Raw genomic sequence first — 12,166 nt, 5'->3', positions numbered from 1 at the left:
CTAGATAATTTGCTTGGCATCGGTATGGGGGTTAATACAGTAAGGCCTAAATTGTTTGCATATCCTGCAAACAAAGTCACATTTCATGCTTTTCAGAGCATGAAAAAAGAGGCCTCAAAGAAAGCTGGGCCTTTTCCCCAAGTTGAGAACGGTTAGAAATTGGTCAAAAACAGTGATAGTAGAATTGGGTTCACACAACATGCTAAAACCTAAATCTGTCTTAAGAAAAGACAGATTGCCATGCTTGTGAAAGATACTATCTCCAAAAATAGGCACTGCGTTGGGATTTGTTGGGATGGTGGGTTAGGATGCTGAGCTTGTCAGTCTGAAGGTTGGCAGTTTGGCGGGTTGAATCCTGAGTCCCGTGTAACAGAGTGAGCGCCTGTTACTCGTCCCAGCTTCTGCCAACCTAGCAGTTCAAAAGCATGTAAAAATGCAAGTAGAAAAATACGGACTGCGACGGTGGGAAGGTAACAGCGTTCCGTGTGCCTTTGGCATCTAGTCATGCCGGCCACATGACCACGGAGACGTCCTTGGACAAGTGCTGGCTCTTTGGCTTTGAAACGGAGTTGAGCACCGGCCCCTAGAGTTGGAAATGACTAGCACGCATGTGCGGGGGAACCTTTACCTTTACCTTAGATTCACACAACCTCTAAGGTAGTGGCTGGATTTCCAATGGGATGTTGAACAACTAGCTAACCAGCTCCATTTTAGTCCAGACTAGCACGTTGGGCGAGTCCAACCTAATGGAACGAGCAAAGTAGTTATATAGCCTTTGGTATTAAAAAAAACGTGGGTTTCTCCTCCCCCCCTGCCCCAAATCAACTTTTTTGCATAGTAAAAATGAGGAAGAGAAGGTTTTAGGGGTATTGCTGTACTTTTTGCAGAGAAAAGGGATGGATTTCTGGGGGTTGGTCCTTCAAATTAAACATGAGGAGCAAAGTATAATGAAAAACGTTGGCAGTGGCCATCAATAAGAGGAATCATATAGGTTGGGAGGAATCCTCTTGCCATATGACAAAACATCCAAATGATTGAACTTGCCTGTTTCTCAGTCTTTGGATAAAGAAGGCGAGGGATGACGTTGTCCAGTCCAGCCTGTTTCTGACCACTCCTGCTGGGGGGGAGAGGGGTGGGTGGGTAAGGAGGTGAAAAGAGGGAGAAACACCTGTAAACGAGCTACCGTCAGAATAGAGGAGAATCACTGCTGATGGTTCTGGCCTTGCTGCCCACATCTGCTGCTGCAAGGCTTGCTTCCACCGTTCCAGTCCTGGTGCTGCCTAATTTGAGAACTGGAAGATCGGATCCTTCCCACTTCTGTAAGGCCTCCTTGGGGTGGAGGTTGCTTCAGAGAGTATTGGACAGCCCTCTAATACAGGGGTCTTCAAACTTGGCCCTTTTATGACTTGTGGACTTCAACTCCCAGAATTCCTCAGCCAGCAAAGCTGGCTGAGGAATTCTGGGAGTTGAAGTCCACAAGTCATAAAAGGGCCAAGTTTGAAGACCCCTGCTCTAATACGTAGCAACGTGTCAAGTTCCCAAACCCAAGAAAGACACATCGAGGTTCTTCTAAGCAGTTTCCTTTAGAGATCCTCACCTATAGATAAAAAATCTTGCCGAATTCAAGCTGACTGCTTGGGCGATTAAAGGCATACTCCGAGAACCTCAAGGGAGAAGCGGTCTTTATTCTCTTCCTCCCGATCAAAAGATCTGAACTTTGCTGCCTCTTGCTCCTCGAGAATGCGGCCCCTCCCTCCTGGGAATCCAGGCTGCATTCCACCACACACTGCCTTGCCAGAAGAAGCCAAGAGAGGCCAAAGCTTCATGTTTGCTAATCTTAGATGGAAATCTGTAGCAAAAGCATTTCTCTACTTATCTTCTCAACCGGTCTTCTTGGCGCAACAGTTCCCAACGTATCTCCTTGGCTGGTGAAATGCTCAGCCTGCTTTAAAAAGGCCACTGGGTATTTTTAAAAACAAATCTGGTAGGCAACCCTGAACTGAGTGCTTTGTCCAAGTCAGTCCTGCCCCTTAGGGAAAGCTTAGGACAGGGGTAGGCAACCTTGGCTCTTTTATGACTCTTGGACTTCAACTCCCAGAATTCCTTAGCCAGCCACGCTGAGGAGAAAGGGAGAGGTTTCCAAGCTGAGCCATGCTGGCTCAGGAATTCTGGGAGTTGAAGTCCACGAGTCGTAAAAGAGCCAAGGTTGCCTACCCCTGGGTTAGGACATGTGGTATAGCCTCCTTAAGGCAGGCAAGAAGAGATAATTCGCAAGTAAATAAAGAAATAGATGGAACAAGCTTGAGAGAGCCTTTCTCTCTCTCTCTCTCTCTCTCTCTCTCTCTCTCTCTCTCTCTCTCTCTGTGTGTGTGTGTGTGTGTGAGAGAGAGAGAGAGAGAGAGAGAGATATTTACAAGTAGTTCTTGACTTATGACCACTCGCTTAGCAATCGTTTGAAATTATTACAGCCCCCCAAAAAGCTATCAGATATTCAAAGTTGAGATGGTTGCCCACTCACCATCCCTGGGGTTAGGTGACTGCACTTTGGTTGCTTAGCAACCAGCCCAAGTTTACAACCATTTGCAGCTTCTTGAGGTCATGTGAGCACGATTTCTGACGTGTTTGCTGAAAACTGGCATTTGTTTCCAGTTTCTGGCAAAAGAACGCCTTATCGTGAAAAAGGGGTTTGCTTAACAACCGCACTGTTCACTATCTGGCCTTTGCAAAGAAGGTCGTAAAATCAGGGAGGGTCACCTGGTGACCAACTTAATGACCATCCTGTAATGATATGGCTGTAATTGCGGGCTCAGTTATGGTTATAGCCGAGGACTACCTGTATTGTGTCTCAGAGGTGTTTTTTTGTGGCTTCAATTCAAGATAACTTTTCCCCTTCAAACACGACTTCAAACTGTGCGTGGATTGCAGTCTTTCTCCCAACATGCAAAAGTGGGGAATAACGGGGCTGGAAGGGATCTTGGAGGTCATCTAGTCCAACCCCCCCTGCTCAAGCAGGAGACCCTATACCATTTCAGACTAATGGCTATCCAGTCTCTTCTTAAAACCCTCCAGTGATGGAGCAGCCACAATTTCTGGTGGCAAGCCGTTCCACCGGTTAATTGTCCTCACTATTAGGAAATTTCTCCTTAGTTCTGGGTTGCTTCACTCCCTGATTAGTTTCCATCCGTTGCTTCTTGTCCTGCCTTCAGGTGCTTTGGAGAATAGCTTGACTCCCTCAGGGAAAAAAAATAAGTTCTGCTGCCTGATTTGAGAAATAGCAATGCAAGAAAGATGAGAGAGGAACAGTAGAGCAGCAAGGCGGGGACACCGCTACGAACTCGTCCTGGGCTTTGTTCTCAGTTCTCGTTCGTTTTGGCAACGAGAATTGGCTTGAGAAAGGACTTTTAGAAGAGGCTGGATCCAGCCTGGCCTTTGACAGGGAGATTTTCACTGCAAAGCCCTAGTGTCATTTTGGCTTTGTAGGAAGAAAAGTCTCCATCATGGTTCCTCCAAGCGGGGAATAAACATGGCAACTGCTTTGGGAAGAAGGTTGTAGTTTATGGCAGAGGAAAGGCAGACAGAAAGATGGATCCAACAGGAAAAGAAGGGCTGAGCACATGTGTGTAGTGGGTTTTTATACCCCCTGGACTCTATTGTCTGGAGTTATTTCCTGTTTCAAGCTTTGTATTTCCTTTGTCACATATTCTGTCCTGAGCCTAGGTGTGCCACTCTAGGATTCTTGCTGGTTGTCTGTCCCAGCCCAACTCCCTGGGGCAGGGGTATGTAGATTTTAGAAGTCTGAAGTCTTCTTAGCTTCAACCTTCCTGAATGGTTTACATCTGCATTTCTATAGAGTTGGTTTCCGCTTGGGGGAGGGAGACTTGGGGCTATTAAGAAAACCTGGGCATCATCACCCTGTCAACACAAGTGCGTATAGTCAAGGCTATGGTCTTCCCAGTTGCAATGTATGGCTGTGAAAGTTGGACCATAAGAAAGGCTGAGCGCCAAAGAATTGAAGCCTTTGAACTGTGGTGCTGGAGAAGACTACTGCGAGTCCCTTGGACTGCAAGGCGATCCAACCGGTCAGTCCTAGAGGAGATCAACCCTGGCTGCTCTTTAGAAGGCCAGATCCTGAAGCTGAAACTCAAATACTTTGGCCACCTAATGAGAAGGAAGGACTCACTGGAGAAGAGCCTAATGCTGGGAAAGATTGAGGGCAAGAGAAGAAGGGGACGACAGAGAATTAAGTGGCTGGATGGAGTCACTGAAGCAGTAGGCATGAGCCTAAATGGACTCCAGAAGATGGTAGAGGACAGGAAGGCCTGGAGGAAGGTTGTCCATGGGCTCGTGATGGGTCAGACACGACTTCGCAGCTAACAACAACAACAAAGATCCTTTTAGGAAATATATTTTCCTGCCCTTTAAATATTTCCTTCTGACTTGAGCTGAGAGCTATTCAGTGGGAGTTCATCCCTCCCTTGTTTGAAATCCCCATAGCTATGCAACCAACCTGGTCAACGCTACACCTGGGAGGCTTCCTCTCTGTGTCCTTGAAAGAGGCTTTTATTGTGTAGGTGTTACATCTCTTCTTGCTAAGGGAGGAGATGAAGAAGCGGGGGAGAGAGAAAAGGGCTTCGGATGTCTGGGAGAGAAACTGGCTAGTTAGGACTGGAATGGCCTTCTTTTCAAAGGCGGTTAATTCACTTCCAGGGGTATCCGCCTGATGTTGACATCCCTGAGGAACTGAAGGAAGAGCGGGACTTGACTGATTTTGCTGCTTGAAGAGGGTCAGGCTAGCACCACCCTGGATATAGCTTAGATGTTAGGTGTTTCCTTTGAGATGCCCAGCCTACAGTAAGACCACACCTGGAATACTGCAGCCAATTTTGGTCACCTTATCACAAAAAAGATGTCGGGAAAAAGAGTTTGGAAAAAATTCAGAGAAGAGCAACTAAGACGATCGAAGGCCTGGAGACTAAAACGTACAAAGAACGGCTGCGGGACTTGGGTTTGGCTAGTCTAAAGAAAAGAAGAAATAGGGGAGACACGATAGCAGCGTTCCAGTATCTGAGGGGCTGCCACAAGGCAGAGGGGGTCAAGTTGTTCACCAAAGCACCAGAGGGAAGGACGAGAAACAATGGTTGGAAACTGATCAAAGAGAGAAGCAACCTGGAATTATGGAGAAACTTCCTAACAGTGAGGACAATCAACCAGTAGAACAGCTTACCCCCAGAAATCGTGGGTGCTCCATCACTGGAGATTTTTAAGAAGAGACTGAACATTCTCCTGTCTGAGACTATATAGGTTCTCCTGCTTGAGCAGGGGGCTGGACTAGAAGACCTCCAAGGTCCCTTCCAGCTCTATTCTATTCTATTCTATTCTATTCTATTCTATTCTATTCTATTCTATTCTATTCTATTCTATTCTATTCTATTCTATTCTATTCTATTCTATTCTATTCTATTCTATTCTATTCTATTATGTTTATCCTATCCTATCCTATCCTATCCTATCCTATCCTATCCTATCCTATCCTATTCTATTCTATTCTATGTTTATCCTATTCTATTCTATTCTATTCTATTCTATTCTATTCTATTCTATTCTATTCTATTCTATTCTATTCTATTCTATTCTATTCTATTCTATTCTATCCTATCCTATCCTATCCTATCCTATCCTATTCTATTCTATTCTATAACTGCCTTGGTGGAAGGAGGTGGATACTCGGAAGAAAGGCGCATGGGGATAAACCTGAAGGAAATAGAGGTGGTCCTCAACTTACGGCTCCAGTTAAGTCATGCTGGTTGGTAAATGGGTAGTCAGCCTGATTTTATGACATTTTTGTGAATCCAGAGTAGCCAAAGGGCATTGAAGACGCCTCATCTGTCTTACTTACCGGCTTAGCAAGGTGGTGAAGGAAACCACCGCATTGTCCCGTTCGGCTGCAAGCACCAAGCAGGAGCCCTCGAGGAGCTGAGAGCACTGCGGGAGAAGGGAGAACATGAGGCCTCTTGAACGTTGCAAAAAACTGACTCGAAAAACCAATAAAAGAGAATATTGGGAGCTCGGCGTTAAAACGAGGGGTCCTTGGTGCTCTCTGAGCTTGGTGGTCCTCTTGCAGACGTTTCATGACCCAAACTGGATCACGTCATCAGTGCGCTAATGATGCTACCCAGTTTGGGTCACGAAACATCTGCCAAGAAAAAGAAGAGAAAATCTCACAGAGCACCAAAGGTCCCCTGGTTTGAATGAATGAATGAACCTTTATTGTCAAAGTACAGCCATGTATATACTGTTGTGATTCAGGGTCAGCCTGTGGGTTCGACAGTTGGGTTGGACGACTCAGAGGAGGAGGAGGGGGGTGTTGAAGAGCTTGCTGATGATGGCCTTGAGGCTCCGCAGAGCCCTCAGCTGGGCCCCTCCCACCTGGTCACGATGGAGACCCAGCTGTGTGAGCCTGACAGCGTGGATGAAGATGACCCTGTTCAAGGACGCCCGACGCAGGAGGCAGTCAATCAGGAGTAAACAGAGGAAGGCAATGGGGCACCTCGGAAGGAGGCAGAGAGAGGCCACGCCCTGAACTGTATTTAAGGGGAATATGTGGGAGGGCTGGTTTGCTGAAGGCAACCTCTTGGATAGTTCCTGTTTCATAGCTCCTGTTTCATGGTTGGTGTCTTGTCTTGCTTTGTTTTATGTTAATAAATTTGGCAGGCTTTATTCCAGCCTCTTGCCGTTTGTAAAGGGGTTGTCCCTGCTTTTGCTGCAGGGCCGGTAGCAGGCTGGTACAGAACATATATGTTGAGATTGGGTGAGCCTCCCTTCGTGCCCCCCCCACCACAACTCACAGTGACAACAAACCCTCCATCTTGTTACACCACGTGAGCTAACTGCACAACACACCGGCCACGCAAGTCAGTCATACATAAAATTATAAAATTATTTCCCGTTCAAGAGCCTATAACAGCCCATGGATAAAAGCTGTTCTTCAGCCTGTTGGTACGGCTGGCTATACTCCTGTATCTCCTACCCGATGGTTGTCAGCCAAAGGGGCCTAAACCGAATCAAGGATTCCAGACAGCCTCTTCTTGGTTCAGGCAGGACTGGAGGAAAGCTTGCCAGACCCTCCCTCTCTGTGTGCAAGAAACGGGGGGGGGGGAGGGTTCTTCCCAGACAGAGTTGCCTGCTTAAATCCCCACTTGTGTTTTGCCTGCAGATTTCCGCCTGGGTGGCCCTGGATGGTTGTGGCAGGGGAGCGCGCAACTGGTGCTGCATCTACCTGCCCGGTGCGCATCAGTGCTCCGCTCCACAGGTGCACCTTTAAACAGCTGCCACTGGTGAAACGTGACACTCTTAAACATAACTCACTGTCGTCCTGATGGGGAAATTCCTACCTGGAAAGAATTGGCTCAAATCTATCCCAATATATTCAAGCAGCAGTCTGACGAGCTGGGTAGGGTTAGGGGGGAACGCACATAAGCACAGGCAGTCCTCAGGTTGCGAGTCCTAAATCTCCACGGCTAAGCAAGACGGTGGCTAAGTGAGCTTGGCTGCATTTTACGACCCTTTCTTGCTGAGGTTGTTAAGCGGATCACCGCGGCTGTTAAGCGAATCCAGCTTGTCGGAAGCTGGCTGGCAAAGTTACAGTGGTGATCCTAGGACCGCAAGACAACGCAGCTGCCATCAATACACAGAGGCCTCGTGTCACGACTGAGCCCACAATTTCTGTTGCTGAGTGACACTGCAGCCGTGGCAAGTCCGAACCAGCTGCTCAGCGTCTGAATTTGGATCACGTGACCACGAGGGAAGCTGCGATGGCCGTACGTGTGGACCACGGTCATAAGTCCCTTTTTTTCCAGCGCTGTTGTAAGTTCGAACAGTCGCCAAATGAGCGGTTGTTAGGTCGAGGCCTAGCTGGAGTGAGTCCAACCTTCAGCTCCACTACCGCAGAAGGATTCTGTCCCAGTTTTACCCATGGAAGCCGGGGTTGGACCCTTTTCTCTTCTGCGTGTCCTCCACCTTCTCCAACGCCGGGCACTGGCCCTGCGGCCCTCCTTCTGGGCTGGGGCTGGTGGCGCTGGGGAACACAGCCAGCTGGCTTCTCAGAAGCTTCTGTCTAAGAGTGGCAGAGTCAGAAGGTTCATCTTTGCAGACTTTCCACCAAGCCAGCGAAAGACTGTTTTATAGCTGCCGTAATGTATCCTCGGTACCGGCGGGATCATTTGCTTTCCCGGGCATCTCTCCAGGCTTTGCGGTGGCCGTGCAGAAGGCGGCAGGTTGCATTGCTGCCAACAATCTGAGAAAGAAAGCCTCGCGCCCCACGTCCCTCATCCATCCTCCATCTCTCGGCGGCTCGGCTGGCCTCCAGCCGATCGTTTCCCCGTCGCTGACAGAAGGGCCCTGTATTTATGGCTTTCCTGGTTCCGTGCAAGGAGGCCGTGAGGAAGCAGCCCTCCTCGGGTGGCCCCGGAGCAGAGGCGTCCACACAATATGGTCAGAGAAGACGAGAAGGTGACCGAACATAACGAGATGATTGAAGCTTCAACTGTATTTAATGGGTGGCTTGATTGCACCGGGGTGCTTCCTGCGTTCAGCTTTTTCACCGTATCCTGGGGAAGGCTCGCTGCCTCAGAGGCTCGCTAAGATCGATGAGTATTTGCCCAGGAAGGAACAAGTGGTAGGAGAGCCCTACCGATAGGATAAGTAGCGGAGCCCGAGGCCAGTCATCAGGATCGGGTTGGATTGCAGGTGGAGAGGGAGCCATGGAGACAGCCTTGAGGAAATGCTCAGAAGTTGTTGCGAAGCCCCGGGAAAGGAAATAGCTTTAAGAAGAGGCTCGGGGTGACTCCTCCCAGATACCTGGGGACAATGAGACTTGTGGAGTCCTTGGTGCTCTCTGAGTCTGGTTGTTTGCTTGTAGGCATTCTGTACCAAACTAGGCAATGTCATCGGTGTTAGGCATCTGATGACGTTACCTAGCTGGGTAATGAAAAGTCTGCAAGAAAACAACCAAGCTCAGAGAGCACCAAGGACCCCACGGTTGTCCTCCTCCTCCTCCTCCTCTCCCACTCCACAAAGCCCACTCCCTTCTAGCACTGATGATGTTACCTAGTTCGCTCATAAAACGCCTGCAGAAGAACCACCAAGCCCAGAGAGCACCCAAGACCCTGCAGTTCAACCCGGAGCTACAAATATTCTCTTTTACCAGTACAGTTAGACTCGCATGATTCTTTTACGCCCCTTCACGGTCTTTTTGTGAAATCGATTTCCTGGTCTGGACAACCTTGAACGGCTGGCAGCTGACCAGGATCCCAAAAGGCCGAAACAGATTCTGTTGTTGTTGTTTTTTTTAAGAAAAGCTGGGATTATAAATTCAGGGCTGGGAAGAGAAGAAGGTTGCAGAAGTAGGCATGACAACTTGCCAAAGATTAAACCAACGTTCTTCCCAGTTAAAAGTGACGTTCCTACTGGTTTTGCTACTGGCTTCCTTGCTCTGCCCATCTTTTTTTTTCTTTTTACATTTTTTAAAGATGTGGAGTTTGTTTTAACAATGTTCAAACTTCCAGCATCCTCTTTAACGCCAAAGAGGCCCCTGGATTTCGGATTATAAAATCCTGAGCGTTCCAAGTGCGGCGCTTGCTTTGCAGGTACGGCATGCCCACCTGCTCCAATCAAACAGACAAAAGATAAAAGGGGGTTGGCAGAAAAACGTTCCCGAGCGTGACAAGGCACATTTTCCCATCCTTTTGTTTCTGCCCAATTGGTATGCTGCGACTTGCCACATCCACGGCAGCAGCCATGTTGTGAAAGGCGAAGCCCCCCCACGGGCCTTCATTGTGTGAAAGCACCTGTTAAAATTCTTACAGTCTTTAAACAAAACAACTAGACACAAGGACAGACCCCACCCACCCCCACCCCCACTGTGCCATCACTCTGCTAAACAATGAATTCCCACAACACCGTCAATGTACTAGTAGGGCTATATTACTATTATCCTTCTCATTCTTCCTATTGCCTACCTCATTTTCTTTTTTTTTATTGAAAAGTTTTTCAATACATTTTATCTTTAACAACCCCTCCCCACCCACCCACCCACCCCATCCACCCCCTTCCCAACCCAACCCAACCCTCCCCCCCTCCGTTCCCCCCTCCCCGTCCCCGACTTCCCAGAGCTAAATACAAGGTATAAAAGTAAAAACAATCATAAACAACCATATGCTAACAACAACGAACTATTAAATCTATCGCACTTTAGCTCTTATAGAGTGACTACAAGCAATACAAATATCACATCAATACTTATTCAAATGCTAAATGAAACTTTTTAGTACCATATTTGTTCTGGATATAATCAATCCACTTTTTCCACTCCATGATATAACGTTGTTGCGAATGGTCTTTCAAATACGCTGAGATCTTTGCCATTTCCGCCAGGTCAGACACTTTTAAAGTCCATTCTTCTATAGTCGGCAGTTCCTCCTTCTTCCAGTATTGACCTACTAAAAGTCTTGCTGCTGTAATTAAGTTCAACATCAACTTAGTGTCCACAACAGTAGTATCAGTAATTATGCCCAGTAAAAACAATTGCAGACAAAACTTTATCCTTTGCTTAAATATCTTCTGCATATTCCACCAGATTTTAATCCAGAACGCTTTAACCTTTTTACAGGTCCACCATATATGAAAATATGTTGCGTCTTCGCCACCACACCTCCAACATTTAGGCTGATAGTTCGGATACATACTTGCAACCTTTTTGGGATCTAAATGCCACCTATAAAACATTTTATAAAAGTTCTCTCTTAAATTTTGAGCTTGCGTAAATTTTATGTTTCTCACCCAGATCTTTTCCCAAGTATCCATTGTAATAACTTCTTGAATATTCTGAGACCATTTTATCATGCAATCTTTAACAAGTTCTGTTTCTGAGTCAATTTCTATCAATGCAAGATATATCCGTTTGATATGTGCGGGACCCTGATTTCTGATTTGCTTTACCAGATTTTCATCAGTCATTGAAAACTACCTCCTTATCTTCTTATGACGATAACTTTGTTGCTTGTATCTTACGGTTTATATCAATAGTTAGAATCCTTGGTATGATTTTATGTCCATGGCTTATTTACTATCCTGTGACCATCGCTGAGCGTTGTATCTTATAACTTATGATGTATGTTTTTTTATGATGATAATCACGGTTTATCACACGTGGCTTGTATAGACACTGAGAGTTTGCGCGCCAGAGACAAAGCTCCTTGTGTGTGTCCGGTCACACTGGGCCAACAAAAAAAATTCTATTTTCCTTCTGTTTCGTTGCTCTCGACGTTAAGAGCCCCTCCTCGGCTTTTGGGTTTTATTGTCCTTCATTTGCACGTTGGGAAGATTGTAAAAAAGGAATCCAGTTGCCACTGCTTGCGGGATTACTCCCAAGATCCCATTTGCACAGGTTAGGGCTCCAGTTATGACCATTAGGGAGGCCTGCCCCCATCACAGTTGTAACTCGTAATGGTTGTTAATTGGGTCGTCCTCGGGACCGATGTGATTTTTATGACCTGTTCTTTTTTTTTTGCAGCGGTCACTAAGTGAATCACCATGGTCGTTTAAGCGAATATCACAGATGCTCGGGGAACCAATGGTTTGCTATGGCTGTGGTTTGGCTGGAAGCCGGAAGTAAAGGCCAGTTTTTGGCAAATGAGCCATAAAGTGCAGCTGTGAGACTGTGGGTCACTGCATAAATGCAGTACAGTCACGTAACTGCATGGGGAGAGGGGAGAGGCACACACCCCAACTGTTAAAACTTTGAATCCATGTTGTAAGTACCCCCAGGGAGGCCCATTGTAACTCTGAGCGGTCGCTAAGTGGCCGTTCGCAAGTCAAGGACTACAGGGATGATATTTTACAAGCAGTCCTCAGCTTTCAACCTCCCAGAATTTCCGTTGCTAAGCAAGACGCCTGTTAAAGTGACTTCTGCCTCACTTAATGACTTCAGGTTGCCGCAGCTGGGAAGTGAATCGCTGCCATTGTTAATAACACGGTTGCGAGGGGAACCTGGCTTCCCCCGTAGTCTTTGCTTCTCAGAAGGTCGCAAAAGGGGATCACGTGACAAACCCTCCCCCCCCAGGGACCATCATAAATAGCTGCCAAGGGTCCGGATTTGGATCACATGATC

The 12,166-nt window shown here is 47.2% G+C and overlaps 1 protein-coding gene across 1 annotated transcript in view; it reads right to left on the bottom strand.

The window, feature by feature from the left end:
- The window catches only part of DNAAF8 (dynein axonemal assembly factor 8), a gene marked incomplete at its 5' end in the record, with an annotated part of 107,772 nt that overhangs the window by 1,293 nt on the left and 94,313 nt on the right, over window positions 1–12,166 (bottom strand). Inside the window, 2 exons of the mRNA XM_083372434.1 lie at window positions 1,045–1,114; window positions 5,897–5,982. Coding sequence (XP_083228560.1) covers window positions 1,045–1,114; window positions 5,897–5,982 — 156 coding nt within the window. The remainder of the gene's footprint in view (window positions 1–1,044; window positions 1,115–5,896; window positions 5,983–12,166) is intronic.

This window comes from Vipera ursinii (genome assembly GCF_947247035.1).
Source record: "Vipera ursinii genome assembly, chromosome: 13".
NCBI lineage: Eukaryota > Metazoa > Chordata > Lepidosauria > Squamata > Viperidae > Vipera > Vipera ursinii.
Note: the sequence above shows the minus strand (reverse complement) of the source record. Positions and strands in the feature narration are given on the sequence as shown.